Raw genomic sequence first — 17271 nt, 5'->3', positions numbered from 1 at the left:
CGGCGGCCGCCGCAGCGCGGCGGCCATTTTGTGCGGCTGCGGTCGGTGCGCGGGGCTCGGCGCGCCGCGGGCCCGGGCGGGGCGGCTCCGTTCTAACCCTTTTTCCCGTACAGATCCCTCGGTAAGAGCGCGGCGGCGCCCGGGCAGGCCGGGTCGCCTGCCCAGCCCCGCGCTGCGGGCTCGCGGCGCGGCGGGGAGACGCGGGGAGGGAGGCCGGGCGGGCGCGTCCCCGCGCACAAAGGGCCGGGCCGGGCCGGGCCGGGCGGCGCCTCCCGCCTGCGGCCCCGGAGCGCCGAGCGGGGCCGCTCCCGCCTCGCTGCGGCCCGGCGCGCTCAGGCCCGCGGCTCGGGCCGGCCCCGGGCGTTCCCCCGTCCTTGGCCCCCGCCCGTGGCCGCCGGCCCGCGGAGCTGCGCGGGCAGGTGAGTGTGTGCGGGCCGAGCGCACACGGCGCGGGCCCGTCCGGCGGGGGCGGCCGAGTGACCTTGCGGCGGCGGCGGGCCCGAGGCGCGGCAGGGGCCGCATGGCGGGGCCCGAGGCGGGGATTTGACGGGTCCGGAGCGGCGCCCGGCGGGCTGGGTGCGGCGGGGAGCCGCGCGCTGCCGTTGTCGGCGCGAGGCCCGGCGGGTCTGGGTCCCGCGGGTGCTCGGCGGGGCGGCTGCGCCTTGTCCGGCCCCGGGGAACCGAGCGAGGCAAACACTTCGCACTTTGCGGGGAGGAAGGTCCCCGGTGTCTGCAGCGCTGCCGCCGCTTGTGGGGCGTACCCTATAAACACCGGCGAAATTGCTGTTCTGTAACGCTCTCTTCTGCTAGTAAAAATCAGCTGAGCTAAAAAATAGAAACCAACAACAAAAAGAAACAGCAACAACCAACCAACCAAAATACCATGCCCCTCTCCCGAAATCTGTAAACTAAAGAAAACAACTTAAAGCCACCCCTGCCAGAAAAAAAAAAAAAAAGACGAATTACTGTTCAAATGGGTCCCGAAAATACACAGTGTGAGTTTTATTTCGAAAAAAACTAATGGCTCTGGTTTTACTCACTCTTAAACTTACTCGTTATTCTTAGTGGTTTGCTTCCCCACCTTGATCTACTGGGGTTAGGCAGGAAAATCGGCTGGTTGTTTCCTTGGTGGATTCCTTTGGTTTAATCGTTTGTTGTGTGTCCAGCGGATGCTGAGCCTTTGTGTACAGCTGACAGGGTGTTGAGGAGTTTCTCCGGAGAACTCTCAGAGGTGTGGTGCCAGCGTTATGTGGGAACACCTGAGCTCTAGCCGGTGCTTGTCTAGTTAATGTGCTCTTGCGTATTCCGTTGATGGGAAAGGTTATTTTTGCCTATAGAAGGCATTGATGGTTTTCATTAAAGTTGAGATATTTGAGACTTGAAATAAAGTAGGTGCTATTTGGTGGAGAAGTTAAACATAGTGGAGTGGAGTTTTGCTGAATTCTGTTCTGAATGCTGCCTGGTTTTGTTCATGTTGCCTTAGTCCACTGCAAATCGTCAGCTTGTTTTCAGTGTTGTGAAGAGGAACGAATGCAACGCCGTGGTTGCTATACTGGAAATCCATCTAATGATTTGCGTTTTTCTTCTAAATGGGAAATTCCTTGTGCATGAAAGATTTATCTGCTGTTTGAAGCAGGTGTGGTTTTGCATGAAATGATTTTTCAGGTGATTACATTTCTTTATTTCTTTGTAAACTGCTGCTTGACACTGCTATACATGAAAGTATATAGTTGAGTCCTTCTAATATAGGATTGCATGTTTCTCTTAAAGGTCTAATAAAGAAAAGTCTTACTTTTCTAAATGCATTTGCCATTTTAATGTAAGTCTATAGTGTAGTTGTATCTTTCTCACTTGTAAGTTTGCCATTAATGTCCTGGAAGATGTGCAAATAGCTATGTTTGTTTTAATCCCCTCTGTTAGGGAGTTTATGAAGGGTTTATTAGTACTTCTTACTCTAAGTTCACTTTGATAATGATGCTTGTAACTGAAACCAGCTTGTTGGGGTTGTGTGAGGAGGAGGAGGCAGTTATCTGTTCTTACTGAGATTCATTCCTCAGTAACTTTCCAAAGAATTTTAGTGTGAGGTGGTCGGCCAAGTAATGAAAGAGCAAAGGTTCCCCATGCCATCTTTAAATACACAATACATGTGTTGCCGCTTAAAATGCTTGGCTTTTTTGTTGAGTTGTAAACCTGGGAAGGCAATTTTTATACAGAGATGAAAGATGTGGGCATTTGATCAGGATTTGGGAAATGAAAGTAGAGTATCTTACAGTAGTTCTTGCTGTGTGCTCTGTGGAGTTGACTGTGTAGACATGGCTATGAAGTGTCACTTAGTTTCACCAGCTGGTGTGACTCTCGAAGAATTCTTCAGCTGCAGCTCTAGGGTGGTTTTCTTAGGCATGGCTTACTCTATGTTACTTTGTTCTAGTAAGTAGATGCACAGTTGGAGGAAGGAGTATCATTGGTGGAGCAAGGACTTGTTAAAATTCAGGGCTTTTAAGTATTTAATTCTTGTTCTTTGCCTTTGAAAGAGATTTGTTCACCTAACTATTGGTGATGGGAAAATTTGAAAGACTCTTTAAATACTTTCTGGCTCTTTCTGTATTCTTTGTGGAAGGCATATTTTGTGTCTTAAAACCATACAAAAGCTCTACAATGCAATTGCCAGTAAGTCGTATAGAGATAACTATAGAAAATGCACCCTTATGATTCTTGTATGTTGCAGTGCCTTGTGGTGGTTGCAGGTTTGAAATTCTGTGTATACAGTTCTTTGTGGGCTGTTACTGCTGTTGTGTTGCCTGCATTGATTTTTGCCTCCATTTATTCTTTATTGCAGTCTAAAAGTTGGTTTTAATTGGTTGCCCACAGGATTGGCTTGGCTTCTGCTACTTGTTAAGAAAAAAACATCTGTCTTTGCAGGTAAGAGCTTTTGAATTGAAGACTTCTTTCTATAAATATTGAATATATCCTAAGAAACACATGAAGCTTTTGGAATCTGTCAATTTGTGTCAAAAGACTTGGCTCAAATGATCTGTAGCTTGTCTATTCACCACTGGTGATGGTGGTTTTGGCAATGTTTTTCTTATAAACAGAATTTTTTGCCAAACTAATGTTTTGTTGTTTCATCAGCATGTGGTAGTCTGGAGCACTCTCCCATTTATTTTTCACTGTTGGAAAATGCAGTTACTTTGCTGCAAGCCGCAGGTCTCTGTGTTTGTAACTGTTGGAGTGTAGAAGTGCATACCAATTGGTTCTAATTAGGCTTTGCAGCACTTAAAGGGATCAGATAGTTTCAAATTGGCTCAAAAATGACTGTAACAGGTTGATTGTAGCCTTAAAAAAGTAAAAGACAAAATTGGAGTTTCCAGTTTTAACTTCTGCAAGACAGTCTCGTACTTAAAATTCCTCCTCCAGTATCAGTGTTTCTGCAGTTCTTTGTCTTCACCCAAGAAATGCCAAATATATATATGTGTGTGTGTGTGTGATATTGTACTTTAATACTCCCCAGGGGCTAGGATGAATCTTCTGAGCTTTTCTGTTGTAAAATCCATACAACTTTAAACACCAGCCTGGTGTATTTATGAATTTATATGTATGACCCAAATTATCCTAATTTTACTAACTAGCACATTGATGAGATAAATAGTATTGTCATCTTCTGCACCTTTTTTTTTTTCCAGTGTAACACCAACATCTTAAAAGATATTACTGTCAAGACATGTTAAAAATTCATCAAATGAGCTGAATCAGGTTGATTGTCAGCAGCCTGTAAATCTCCAGCTTTGATCGTGACTTGCTAATGGGGATGGATTGTCCATAGTACACCTCTAGGATGTTGTCTTTCCACAAATACAGGAAACACACAAAATGGCAAGAAAACCCACTTTTACCTTGAAGTACCTTTTTGTACCAGGAGAAAAGCAGGTAGCCTGAGAACAAGTCTGACAGCCCAACAGAAAGCCTTCAGTGCCTGCTGAACTGGTGTGCGGCCTGTTTTGTGTCTGAAGTTAATGTTGCCTCTGCATGTGCTGGTCTTTGCAAGTGAACAGTGAAATATTTGAGCAAGCTTTGCATTTTCATTACTTGGAAAATTTGAGCAAGTGGGTTATAGTCTCCTAAGTGCATTTTACAAAAAATGTTTGTGAGTGTGTAGAAATTTAAAATTTGGCGCTTTTGGTGATTGAGATTTTGCCATAAATCACAGAATTGACACTACTCTTTTGTCAAAGCATCGAAATTCTGAAAAATTGAAGCAGCTGTTTTACATGTTCCTTTGTCAAAAGTATTTGTTTAGTCAAGTCCTTAAAATTCTTCTTATTCAGACCATATTACTGTCAGCTCTTCTTTAATATTAAGCAAGTATTTGCTGAATACTATGTGTGGAATTAACTATACTGAAGTCGTTGCAAATAGTTTTTCTAGTAACAATATGCCTAAGCAGATCTTTGGATTTTTTTGTCAATAGTAATTTAGTGGATCTGAGTAGAGGCACTTAGTAATAAGACTTCAAGTACATCCTTAGCATTTATTATGAAATTTTGAATTTAATGCAAAACTGAATGATTTACATTGTCCCAGAAGTTATGTAAATGTTCAAATGCTTGAACTCTTCTGTGGCTTTATGTATTGATTTGTCTGCTGGGCTGGATTCATGAAATCATTTATAAATGCAGTTGTCTAGCAGGTGTCAGTTCTGCTAAAAAATGTTAGGTGTTCCAACCTAGCAGACCTTAGTACACACACCTTTCCAAGTTGCCTTTAACCAATGGCTATATCAGATTGCCATTCCTTTTGCATTAAGGAAATAGCTAAAAGTACTCTCCCATTTAACACGAGAAACTTCAAATGTCTTAACTTCTGATACATAAAAATTTCTGTAACTAATTTCTACGTATAGTAGGTAGTAGGAGAAATCTAAACCTGCTGGCAAGATTTGTTGGAGTAGTATTCTAGTTTTGAAAACATAGATGCTAAGCCAGGGATATTTTTGTACTGCTTGCTTGCCTCAGGATCATCTCCTTCAAAAGCAATTCTGTAGCACAGTATAAACCTTATGTTTACAATGCTCTTTAATATAGCCTCTTTAAAGGAAACAGAAATTTCATTTTAACTTTAATTTCAGAGATTGTCATCAATATTAGGCAAATTTAAAATAAAACAACAGAATCATTATAAAACACTGCTTTTTAAAACAGTGCAAAAAGTCCTAGATATGTTTTTAGATGTTTTGGATAGTAGAGGTAGTCCTTTCACTTATGGCTTTTTTTCCTCATAGATAAGTTATTTTGTTGTTGGAAAATGAGTGGGCAATGAATTGTATTTTCAGATTAAATGTAATTCCACTGTAAGAGCTAAAGGCAAGAATGTTGCTTCTGTTACCTCACCATGGAGATGAGAAAGTTACTTTCAAAAAAAATTGTCCTCAAAGCATAGTATATGTCATAAGCCTTTCTGTTGCTGTCTTTCCTTTGTGGAATAGGGGTTTTCTTAGCGGTGTTTTTTCTTTTATTAAAATCTTCTTATGTTAAGAACTGCAAGTTCTAGTCTCTCTTTTAGGATGGTGCAGTAAGGAATCTGGTGTACATTCACAGTGACTGGAACAGCAGAGCTGATTTGGTGAACATGGGCTTGTTTGCTGTTTCCTTCAGGGAGGAAGGTCCTCCACACTACTCTGGTGTCTGGTGTTAGTTGTAGGGCAATGCCCTGTAATACCCCAGAATGTTGCTTAGGCTCATTAGTGTGTTGAAGGGTTTAGCTCTGGTATGTTGGTCAACAGAAACAAAATACTGAAGGACTCATTTTAGTAATTCTAGGTTCCATCATGCAAACAGAAGAACTGTTGCTTTTTCACTGTTACTTTTGTTTTCATTAAGTACTGAATTCAGCCTTACCTGGTTAAATTGTGGCTTTATGTAGTCATTCAAGACTTGTCTTTTCTAACATACTTGGATGACCTGGACAAGCAAATGGGGCCAACTTAGATATTTGATTGTGTGCAGGGATACAGCTGAATTGTTGGGAAATGGTTATTGATTGTAGTTGGTCAGAGTTTTGGTAATGGTCAGGAGTGTTTGATGCATAGCTTTGTGGTGTTGCATTGGGGCATCTGATTGGACTTGATCTTTAAGGTCCTTTCTAGCCTAAACAGTTCTGTGACTGTGATCTGGTTCATCCTTGATTTCGAATGCTGAGTTAACACGACGGGTATGTGACTTATGGGTGCCTTGGAGATCTTCCATACAGATACTGAACTGGCTTGTACTTTGGAAGTCAAAAAGTTTCAGAGATGAAGTGGCTCAGGTGAAGCATGGTGCTATTGCTGATGGTTTAGGATGAGATACTGGCTTCTGAACTGTTGAATTGTGCTAATATTATTTAATATGATGCTTTCAGCCTTTGCTGGAGGTTTGCGTAGGTGACAAGTATCTAGTTTCCTCTTTAACTACTGATACGACCCTCAGACTTCTGAGGTCGCTGTTCAGAATTACCTTAAGTATCTACTAATGCCAGCTGTGGAGATCAAGTTAATTTACTTATGTCTGAGACATAAAGGGTCATGCTAGACAGAATATCTGCAACTATGTAAAAATATATTGTTTTTGAAAATTGTAAAGGCCATATATCTAGCTAGATAAGCATAGATGTTAATTTAATTTAGGTGAGGTCTCTCTTGTCACAGAATGTCTGGCACTAGTTTATAATATCAAGCTTTAGGTCACCTGGACCTCTTGCCTTTGCTAGGAGAAAACCATGAGGTCAATATAATATAGATGGTTCCTGTCAAGATGTCTTGTGAGTCTCACAGTTGCGAAGTGTCCGAATGGGGTTTTGTTTTAACCAACCCACTATTACTTTTCTAGTTGTTTTCACCTGGCAGGAGGTAAAATCCTTCCCCAGATTAAAGGGAACTGTTTGTTTCCCATAGCTGTTCAGAATTTTTCAGTCACATTATCAGGTACAGTGGATACCATATCGGTGTACAGTAAATTAATTTTGTTTTGTGTGGCTAAAATACTTTGCTTGCATACATTAAATATTGAACTAGTGCTGTAATAGTTCTGATTTTTGATGTTCCTTTTTTGTTTTTTTTTTTTAACTGACACTTGTGGGTCTTAGTATCACAGCTATTTTGGAATTTCTAGTGAAAAATGCTTGCTGATGGTGTTGGTAAATGTTTAATGCTTCAGTCTGTGTGAAGTAAACAAACCTGAATAAGGAACTTGGAGTATAAACACGTTTATTCTTTGCAAGATGTTATTAGGTGTATATGAACAACTATAGTAGATGGTGTCTGCATGGTGTCACAAACAGTAGTCTGACATAGCCGTTGCCTTTTCTCATCTGCAGGTGTGTGTTGTTTCAGCGCAGCATGGCTGTGGTCATCCGCTTGCAAGGTCTCCCGATTGTGGCGGGGACCATGGACATTCGCCACTTCTTCTCTGGATTGACCATTCCCGATGGGGGCGTGCATATTGTAGGGGGTGAACTGGGTGAGGCTTTCATCGTTTTTGCCACTGATGAAGATGCAAGGCTTGGTATGATGCGCACAGGTGGTACAATTAAAGGGTCAAAAGTAACATTGTTGCTGAGCAGTAAAACTGAAATGCAGAACATGATAGAGCTCAGTCGTAGGCGTTTCGAAACTGCCAATCTAGATATGCCACCAGCAAATGCTAGCAGGTCAGGACCACCACCTAGTTCTGGAATGAGTGGAAGGGTTAACTTACCTACTACTGTACCTAACTTTAATAATCCTTCTCCTAGTGTAGTAACTGCTTCTACTACGGTGCATGAAAGCAATAAAAACATATCCACATTTTCTACTTCCAGTATTGGGACTGCACCTCCAAATCTTGGGAGTACCTTTGGTAGTCCAACATTTAGCTCAACTATACCTAGCACAGCATCCCCAATGAACACAGTACCTCCTCCACCAATCCCTCCTATCCCAGCTATGCCATCTTTGCCACCAATGCCTTCTATTCCCCCTATACCTGTTCCACCTCCTGTACCCACACTGCCTCCTGTTCCTCCAGTTCCTCCAATACCCCCTGTGCCCCCTGTACCTCCAATGACGCCTCTGCCTCCCATATCAGGAATGCCTCCTATGAATCCTCCACCTGTAGCACCCTTACCCACTGGAATGAATGGGTCTGGAGCAGCAGTGAATATGAACAGCGGCTTGAATCCATTGTTTATTGGTCCCATGAATCCTGTAAATCCTATCCAGATGAATTCTCAAGGTAGTGTCAAGCCAATTCCAATCAATCCTGATGACTTGTATGTCAGCGTTCATGGAATGCCCTTTACTGCAACAGAATCTGATGTGAAAGACTTTTTCCTTGGGCTCCGTGTGGATGCAATCCATATGCTGAAGGATCATGTAGGTCGAAATAATGGAAATGGACTAGTTAAGTTTTTTTCTCCTCAAGATACGTTTGAAGCACTGAAGCGAAACAGAATGCTGATGATTCAGCGCTATGTTGAAGTTAGTCCTGCAACAGAGAGACAGTGGGTAGCTGCTGGAGGCCACATAACTTTCAAGCAAACCATGGGTCCCTCTGGGCAGGCACATCCTCCTCCCCAGCCTCATCCTAGGTCCAAATCTCCCACTGGACAGAAAAGGTCACGGTCGAGATCTCCCCATGAGCACGGTTTCTGTGTTTATTTGAAAGGTCTTCCCTTTGAATCGGAGAACAAACATGTGATAGATTTTTTTAAAAAGCTGGATATAGTTGAGGACAGCATTTATATAGCTTATGGACCTAATGGGAAGGCAATTGGAGAGGGGTTTGTTGAGTTTAGGAATGAAGCTGATTATAAAGCAGCTTTGTGTCATCATAAGCAGTACATAGGGAATCGCTTCATTCAGGTACATCCAATTACTAAAAAGGCAATGTTAGAAAAAATAGATATGATTCGTAAAAGATTGCAGAACTTCAGCTATGACCAGAGAGAAATCTTGATGAATGCTGAGGGAGAATCAGGCTTGCCAAAACTGTGTGCACATATATCTAATATTCCATACAATATAACAAAAATTGAAATACTTCAATTTCTAGAGGGACTGGCAGTAGAAGAAAACTCTGTACAAATTCTCGTTGACAATAACGGGCAAGGTTTAGGACAAGCACTGGTTCAGTTTAAAGCTGAAGATGATGCTCGTAAGGCAGAGCGCTTGCACCGTAAAAAACTGAATGGAAGAGATGTTAATTTGCGTTTGATAACTGTAGAAGAAATGAGAGATATTGAGAGAAACCCACCATCTCAAGGGAAGAAAATCCTGAAAATACCGATCCAGGGAAATGCAGCTGTTCCAGGAGCACAGGGCCCTGGTGGGGATGAGCATGCCTTCTTGGGGGGAAATGCTAAAGAAGCAAATAATGGTCCTCCGTTCAATTTCCCTGGTAACTTCAGCAGCTCTGGCACATTTGGTCCCCCCTTACCACCACCTGGAATAGGTGGATTTCCTGATGCTAGACCAGGAATACCCACAGTTGCAGCTAGTGGTTTACCTGGTGCAAGTATTGAGGTACCAGGTTTTGCAGGTGGTCCTGCTAATTTGAGCGGACCAGCAGGTTTTGCAGGGGGTCCTCAGACGTTTGGTAATGGTCCTGGCAATTTAGGTGGGCCCCCTGCCTTTGGTGCTGGTCCTCCAGCAATTGCTAGCGGTCTTGGACATTTAAGTGGACCTCCAGGGTTTGGACCTGGACCAGGAAACATACATATTGGTGGACCCCCAGGTTTTGGAACAGGGTCTGGGAAGCCAGGGCCAACTGTCATTAAGGTGCAGAATATGCCCTTTACTGTTTCGGTGGATGAAATTTTGGATTTCTTTTATGGTTACCAAGTGATCCCTGGTTCAGTGTGCTTAAAATACAATGAAAAAGGTATGCCCACTGGAGAAGCAATGGTTGCATTTGAGTCTCGTGATGAAGCTATGGCAGCTGTTGTTGATTTAAATGACAGGCCTATAGGTTCCAGAAAAGTAAAACTTGTATTAGGGTAGCTGTTCATCAAGTAGTTGTAGAATAGATATTCATAGTGCTGTGACAAATGCATCTGGATTGGTTTTTATAGTATCTCCAGGATAGAACCTGTGGATTGTTTAAATTGTAAAACAGATTGGTTTTGCTAAGACAGAGCACTGGGTTAGCCATTACATAAGAAACGCTGCAAGGAGAGAGGTGCGGTGGATTTTCCTCGTACAAATATGTGGAGAAGCTGGACAGATTCTTATTCGTCATAAAAGTTTGGTAAACTCTTCTGGACACAGTGCTTATTGAGAAACTGAGATTGGTTTGACATAGTTCTGGATAAGGGAAATAGATGAAGTCAGTGAAGCTCCTCAGTGGTGTTCTTGTAAGCCATTGTAAAATAGATAGCTATTTTTAGATTTGGTTAAAAGCTGGCTGATTTTGCTTTGTTCACAGGTCAAAGCTTTGTTTAAAGTCCTGATTTTATTCTGCAACTGAATGCTCAGTGTACACAGATCGATTGTTTTGTGTATGTATCTTTATTTTTTCAAAAAATCTCACTGTATGAACAGTTGAATTATGCCCTTTGCTGATGTGTCTACCAAACTAATTCCTATGAGTATGAGCAGAATCGTTCTGTAAAATTCAAGCTGTTCTTTGTGGTATAACCTTTAGTTATTTATATATTGCAATTATAACTGTTCAGAATAAGACTTTTGCCACAAGTATAGCTAACCTCAAACATAAATCATATGAGTTTTATAGTGCATTTAAAATGTTTTCAGTTGAAAATAATGATTATTGTTTAAGTAGCTTGATTTGTTAGGATTACTCAAATCAGTTGGGAAAGGCTCTTTGACATTAGTAGGATATTGGTGTTTCTCACATGTCTCTTGAACTCCTCACATAGAGTCTCTGCTAAGAGAACCAAAGTGGTGATTATTAGTAGAATATTGGAGTCCAGATAAAGTTTTAAATTAGGTTATAATGAAAGAAACTTGTATCTTCAGCAACTCTGTTGTGAATTACTGCTATGGATAAATTCAGAGATAAAATTTATTTTTCTCCAAAACTTGAAAATACTGAGTTTACTATATATTTTTGCAATAAAGTTGTGCTGTTGTATTCAAAGTCTGTAAAGAGTTGCCATTTTCTTTGTTGTGCAGTGAAACCTTCCATGGAAAAACAGAAATGGAAAGGAAGTAATTACGCAAGTGAAAAGTAGAATTTTTTTGGTTCATCCTTGCTTGGCTTATGATAAATTTTAACACTTGGACATTGCCTGAAAAAAATCCTGCTATTCCCTGCAAATCATTGTACTTAAACATAGTAAACTTCAAACTGTTTTTGGGTTTTTTTGACTAAGAAGAACAGTGCCTTTTGGTGTTGCACTGAAGTGTATGGGCAGGCAAAATTGAGAGGTGCAAGTGGCAACAGTTTTATTCATGTGGTGTGTAGGAGAGATTTGCAAACCTGTGCAGCGCTGCATCCTGAGAGGATTTCACAGTACAGGAATCCGTGGAAGGATTGTATAAAGGTGTACTTCAATAAAGAGGTGGTTGCATTACACAGATGCTTCTGTAATTCATTAGCATAATTTTGTTTTGACAGATTACTAGGTGGTCCCAACTTTGGAAAAGTCATGTGATTTGTATATACTGTTTAAAATTAAGCCTCCTGTTAATAAAACTGTCTGTCTCTGAAGCTTCATGTTATGCATTTCAACAGTCTTTGGGAATAATGTTTCAACAGCAGATCTTTGTTTCTTTCTTTATTTTTCCCCGACAGTCTGAAAGTACTCTTCCTGATGTCAGAAAGATGTGTGATTAGGAGTCAAGTCAGTTTATTTTAAAATTTTGCTCTTTGTTTTTTAAGCAACTTTTATTAAAGTTTCATACTATATTGGAGTTTTTTGGGTGCTTGTTTCTTCATGTTTCACATTAGAATAAAATTACTGAAAAGGAAAACTTGGCTTCGTTGTTCACGGAATTGTTTTAAGATATTAGTGTGTGTTGACTCACCAAAACTGGTGATAACTGCTTTTTCAAGTTCTAATGCATCACAACAATGCTTGCTTTGTTGTGAAATGTAATTAAACTACAGGTGTCTGAAATTAGATACACAGTTCTGTGTTTCTGTCTTTTGATTTCACATCGTGGTCCTCTTGGTAATGTATCCAAGGCTTCTAGTGTTTGGGTTAGACACAGCATATGCTGTGAAACATGCTTGTGTGCCTGTTCCTTTGGACTTGCTAAAAGTGAAGGTTTGTTTTGGAAAGCTTTTTTCTGATTCTTGATCTTTCTGTATGGTCTAAAGATGTTTCATTGCTTATCTGAAAAAAAAAGCACAAACCAGAAAGCCATGGGTGTTGGGAATGTTGTCTTGGATGCAGTGTTTAAATGGAGATTTGGGGTGGGGCAGGGGCTCTTCTTTTGCCAAGCAGTTGATTCTCATCTTTTAGCATAAATTAGTAAATATCCCCTCTTCTTATGAGAAGGCTCTTGAAAAAAATAGAAAGTCATGTCATGCTTAGGTTTTCTGTATGTATGAGAAACAGTGCATCAACTGAAATAGTTAGTTGATCCTTTAAAACATGTACAGAACAAAATTCCTTATGGAGGGTCAATGCAAACTGTTTACTGTAAGAATGAGGGTTCATGTTAGAAGTAGCCTTAGGCTTCATGTTACCCTAAATTATGAGTGATATCCTTAGACTACATGTCTAGAGTTCATAAAGTTGTTTACTTAGCACTTCTCTATATTCATGGACAGCCTTAAAAATAAGGGGTAGGACTCTGAGGTCCCGTCTCCAGTGTGGAAGGTACAATACTGCTGTTGGATGTAATACCCCAAGCTGATCACTGGCAAGAGGTGGCAATAGACAGAATGAGCTCATGGCTGCTGCTCAAATCCCGTTGTTTTGACCTTGATGCCTTGAGAGTCAGGAAGTTACATCCTTCTTAGCCTCATTGGAAAAATACAGTCAGTGACACTGATGTCCCGAATTCTCCAAGTAATGGCAAGAAGGTACTTGAGTTTATATAACTGGCTAAGTTGGTGTTTTTAGCAGTTCCTTATGTGTGTATGTACTCCTGCTTAAAAAAAAAAAAAAAAAAAAAAAAAAAAAAAGTGGTGAAATGTTACATTCACAGCATGATTTGTTTAATGTATGGATTTTTTCCCATTCTAAATAGAAATAAATGCAATTAGTCAATGATAAAATTGTGACTTACATGAAAGAACTTCAGTAGTTGGATGAAAGTGTGACTTAGTATTAGCAAATTTCAAGCAGTTGCTCATAAACATCACAGTTGGATTTTGTTGGTGTTCTGTAATCCCACCATTAAAACCAATTCTTTACCGATGAATTGTTGCTATGGTCTAAAGGTAGATTTATGAGAGGTTTGAGGCTTTGTAGATTTAAAGACACCTGAAAGATGCTTTATTTTAAGTAGCATTCCTTTCATAGCATTTAGTATTTTCCTTGAGTGTCTATGCTCTGCATTTTGGTCGAATGGAAAGAAAGATTGCTGCAAAAATGAAGACTGTAGTTGTGTATGAGATGACATTGAAGGTCTGCCTTTTAAAAAATATATGTGCTGCTCAGTTCCACATTGCTCATGCTGTCTAAGGTCATTGCTTATACTTGGTGAAATCAGCAGTTTGTTTTGCTGAGAGTATTTTGGAGTGCTGAAGATTGTAGACTCTACAAAAGAGGATATTTCCAGGTTCTAGGCACACCAGTGGTGCGTTAAATGTAAATAATGACTGTGATTACTTTATTTTGTTTGTCCTCAGTCTTCTGCTGTGGTGGTTGCTGCTTCCTGTGGCAAATGCTGTTGGCCCTCAGCAGGTTGTTCAGCAGCACTGACCTGTGTTGGCCTTCTGACCTGCGAAACTGAAACTGCTATGTATTGTGGACCACTTAAAACCTCTGGTTGGCCAATGGACCACTGTTTGAGAGAAGCTGGTTTAGGTTGATTATTCAGATACATGGATTAGACCCTGAAACGCAGGATTGCAATTTCTGTTCAATGTGGACTGTAGTGCAAGAAAACAACTAGTTGCTAATTGGTTGGAAAGCAAATTTTAAACTGGACATATTAGGAAACATTTAGTTGGAGTTTAGGGAAACATGCAAACTAGTTTTATGTCAGTTTGCTGCTTTAGATGTGCATGTCTTTGAAAATGAGATGCTTTATTCTGTTGCTGTAAGGTTTTTCATAAATTCTGCTTTGGCCTGATGGCAGAGTTGCCAAATACATTTGGTTGTCTTTGCTCTTTTCCAGGTTTGCTGATGCTCCTTGCTGCTCTGTGGCTGTATTTTTTTTCATGGCTTTGGGACCACTGAGCTAGAGTTTGTGTACAGAGGGAGAGGAAGGGAATCTGTTTAATGCTTCTGCAGGAAGAATAACCTCAGAGGGTTCTCTTCCTATCTGGTTTTGGCAGTGAGAATGTGATTGCAGTTCAAAGATTTTTTTCCACAGTCTGGATATTCCATGGAATGAAAACCTGTTGGTTGGTAGTATGCACATTGATTTGTGGCTGTGTGCTGAAATCTACCTCTCTTTCCCTATCTCATGATCAGGTAGGTCTAACTGTGGCTAGTTTTCTATATAGATGACAACATTATTACTAATTTTCTTGGAGGTTTGTCACTATGTGCAGTGTTTCGGTGTTGTTTGTGCAGGGGGTGTTTCCCACTTGCCTGACCTGGATGCCTTTCACTCCTGGATGTTAACACCAAATGGAAATAAAGCAGCCCTAAAAGGGTTCCTTTTTGGTAGTTCCAGCCTGAACATGGCTGTCAGATGATTTGGCTGTGACTCCTTTCACTTGCTGGTATTCACTTGTGTGCAGACTCCTTTGTAACCATTCTGGGTTTGCTTGTGTATTCGCAGCATGGTAGCTTCAGAGAGAATTAGTCAGATGAGTTCTACCTGAGTTCCTTTGCTGCTTCTGCAGAGGCAAAGCTTACTCCTTTGTGGCTATCTCTCATGTGTTCTCATGTCTACAGCCTGAAATTCAAATAGTCTTACTAGTTGCTCCCCAAATACATTTAGGTAAGCTTTCAGAAACAGGGAATGTGGTTTTTTTAACATGAGTCTGAATTCCACAAAATCAGTTTGTAACTCTGTATTTGCTATTCTCACACCAGCTTCACTGTTTTCTTCAACTTTTGAGTTCTTTTGCTGTGAATCGCTGGTGATTTAGACCTGGTTAATCAGAGATCATAGCCAGGAAGGAGTTTGGGGCCCTGGGTGGGCATTGCCCATACAGTGCACAGTACACAGGAGTGTTAATTTAATTTCCCTGTCAAGTTTAAAACCAAAAAGTAAGGACTTATAAGGCTTGCACAGGGAAAATGGAGATTAATCCTGCCTAATACTGCTCTGGCATAGCCTAGCCTTTTGGGCTGGTCACTACTTTTTGTGTTGCAGTTACAGTATTGTTAAACAAGGAATTTTTTTGATTGTATGACTCTGATTTCTGACCATCTGAGGGAGGGTGGAACTTCTAGCTAGCAGTTTCAGAGTTTGGAACAAATAGTTTAATGTCGACTGTTTCCTATTGAATGTGGATATGTGGATGTACCACTGCTCTGTGTGACAGTAGAAAGCTTAGAAATGCTTTCGAGTCACTTAGGCAGATTTGGGGAGGAAAACAGCACTATAATCAGAACCTTAACTATTACTGGAGTTTTGGTTGAGTGCCTTTTATGATGAAATTCATAGCATCTCTGACAGTAAAATGTGAAACCTCTTTGTAGCACCCAAGGTTTAGTGACCTTGCTGTGCTGGCATTTGCCAGGATGTTCTTCTCAATGAGCTTTTTACGAAACCTCTTTGTTTTCAGCAGTATAACAAAGCATTGCTACTTGTTTTGACAGGAGGATGGATATGGATTGTGGAAAGCCTTTGCTTGTTTGAACAGGAAGCTCAACTCTGAAGTGAAAATGATGGTTGCCAATACTTTTTCATTGTTGGGCAAATGTACCTAATACAAGGGCAGAATTTATAAACCATGTACATTTGAGCAACTCTAGTGCAACCAGCTATAAAAGTGAAGAGGCTAGTTAATGTTAGATACTGGCAGTTTGCTGACTGAATGTACAGGAAACCCTGTTCCTTAAGGAGGGGAGGCATAGTTATTAAGTATCACAAATTAATCAGCCTAAGGTACCCCCACTACATTCCAACATTGCTGCAAAGCCAGTTTTCTGTTTTGCAGGTCTAGTCTTACATTAATACATAAGAGTGTTTTTAATAGCATTTAGAGCTCTTTTCAAATATGGACTTGAGTCCATATGTATGTGTGCGGAGTGGTGGTGGTGGTATAGCTAAGAAAGTTTTCTTCCTCACTTTAGGGGAATTTCAACTTTATCATCAGAGATGGGGCATTAAGGGGGAAATTGAAAGGTTGAGGCCAAACTGTCATGCTTTAGCTATAGTGAAAACAAACAAGTGCTACCCTAATCTAATGAAGAATGTATGTGGGTTCAGAAACTTCAGCACTGAGTTTGTGTGAAAAGGATCACAATAAACCAGTGAGTAAATGCTTACATTCTTATACTGATCTGAAATGTAAATTCAGCTGTTACAATAGAATGTATGAGATAGGTAAATTGATCTAAATGAGTTGTTGTTAAACAGTAGTAAAACTTGAGCTCTGCAGTGTCTTATGTTTTCTTAGATTGGAAATCAGAATAGTTTTTGATGGTAAGTCTTTTTAAAGTTATTTTAAATACAACTGTAGTTGTTATCACTTAAGTCAGTGTGTATATTTTAACTGGATGCATCTTTTTAAAAAGACTTTCAAACATATGTGAAAAATTGCATGCACAACACCATGACCTACTGCACAAATGTCCTGAATTTTTTTAAGGCCTTTTTTTGTCATCTGGACACTTAGTCCTCCCTTGGGTAACTGACACTGTAGTTTTGTTAAGACAATAAATGGCATTTCTTCCTTGCACTGTATCATGCCACTTATTTGAATGAGTAGGCAGTATTTGACTACTTCAATGTCTCCAGGAACAGACTTGTAGTCTTTTCCTTCTGCATGATAGCTTGTGTTACTTTTTGTATTAAATTTTGTCATTAGTTCGGTGTGTAAAAACAGCTTCAAGCAGAAACAACAGTAAGTTTTCTGAAACCTAAGATACTTAGTTTTAAACTAAATAATAAGTGAATGTATTATGAATCCTAATTAATCTGCAGGTAATGTATCTCTATGAAATTCCTGCTATTTCAGTGCAATGACAAAAATGAATAAAACCTTAATATCACAAAAT

General features: G+C 40.5%; 2 protein-coding genes across 5 annotated transcripts in view; both read left to right on the top strand.

Moving 5' to 3' along the window:
• The window catches only part of CPNE1 (copine 1), a 47659-nt gene continuing 30388 nt past the window's right edge, over positions 1-17271 (top strand). The window contains exons 1-2 of one of the 4 annotated variants that reach the window (XM_079321295.1): positions 38-121; positions 2869-2919. The gene's annotated coding sequence lies outside the window, so the exon portion shown is untranslated. Of the gene's footprint in view, positions 122-2836; positions 2920-7351; positions 7491-17271 lie in introns of those variants that run through there. The other 3 variants (XM_079321293.1, XM_079321294.1, XM_079321292.1) reach the window with 3 other exon arrangements.
• RBM12 (RNA binding motif protein 12) lies at positions 7370-11884 on the top strand (the record flags this gene model as incomplete). The annotated part of the gene is made up of 1 exon (XM_079321290.1): positions 7370-11884. One exon carries the CDS (start codon positions 7370-7372, stop codon positions 10007-10009), a length of 2640 nt encoding a protein of 879 aa, XP_079177416.1. The 3' UTR covers positions 10010-11884.

The sequence above is a fragment of the Erithacus rubecula genome (genome assembly GCF_903797595.1).
Source record: "Erithacus rubecula genome assembly, chromosome: 18".
NCBI classification, from domain to species: domain Eukaryota; kingdom Metazoa; phylum Chordata; class Aves; order Passeriformes; family Muscicapidae; genus Erithacus; species Erithacus rubecula.
Note: the sequence above shows the minus strand (reverse complement) of the source record. Positions and strands in the feature narration are given on the sequence as shown.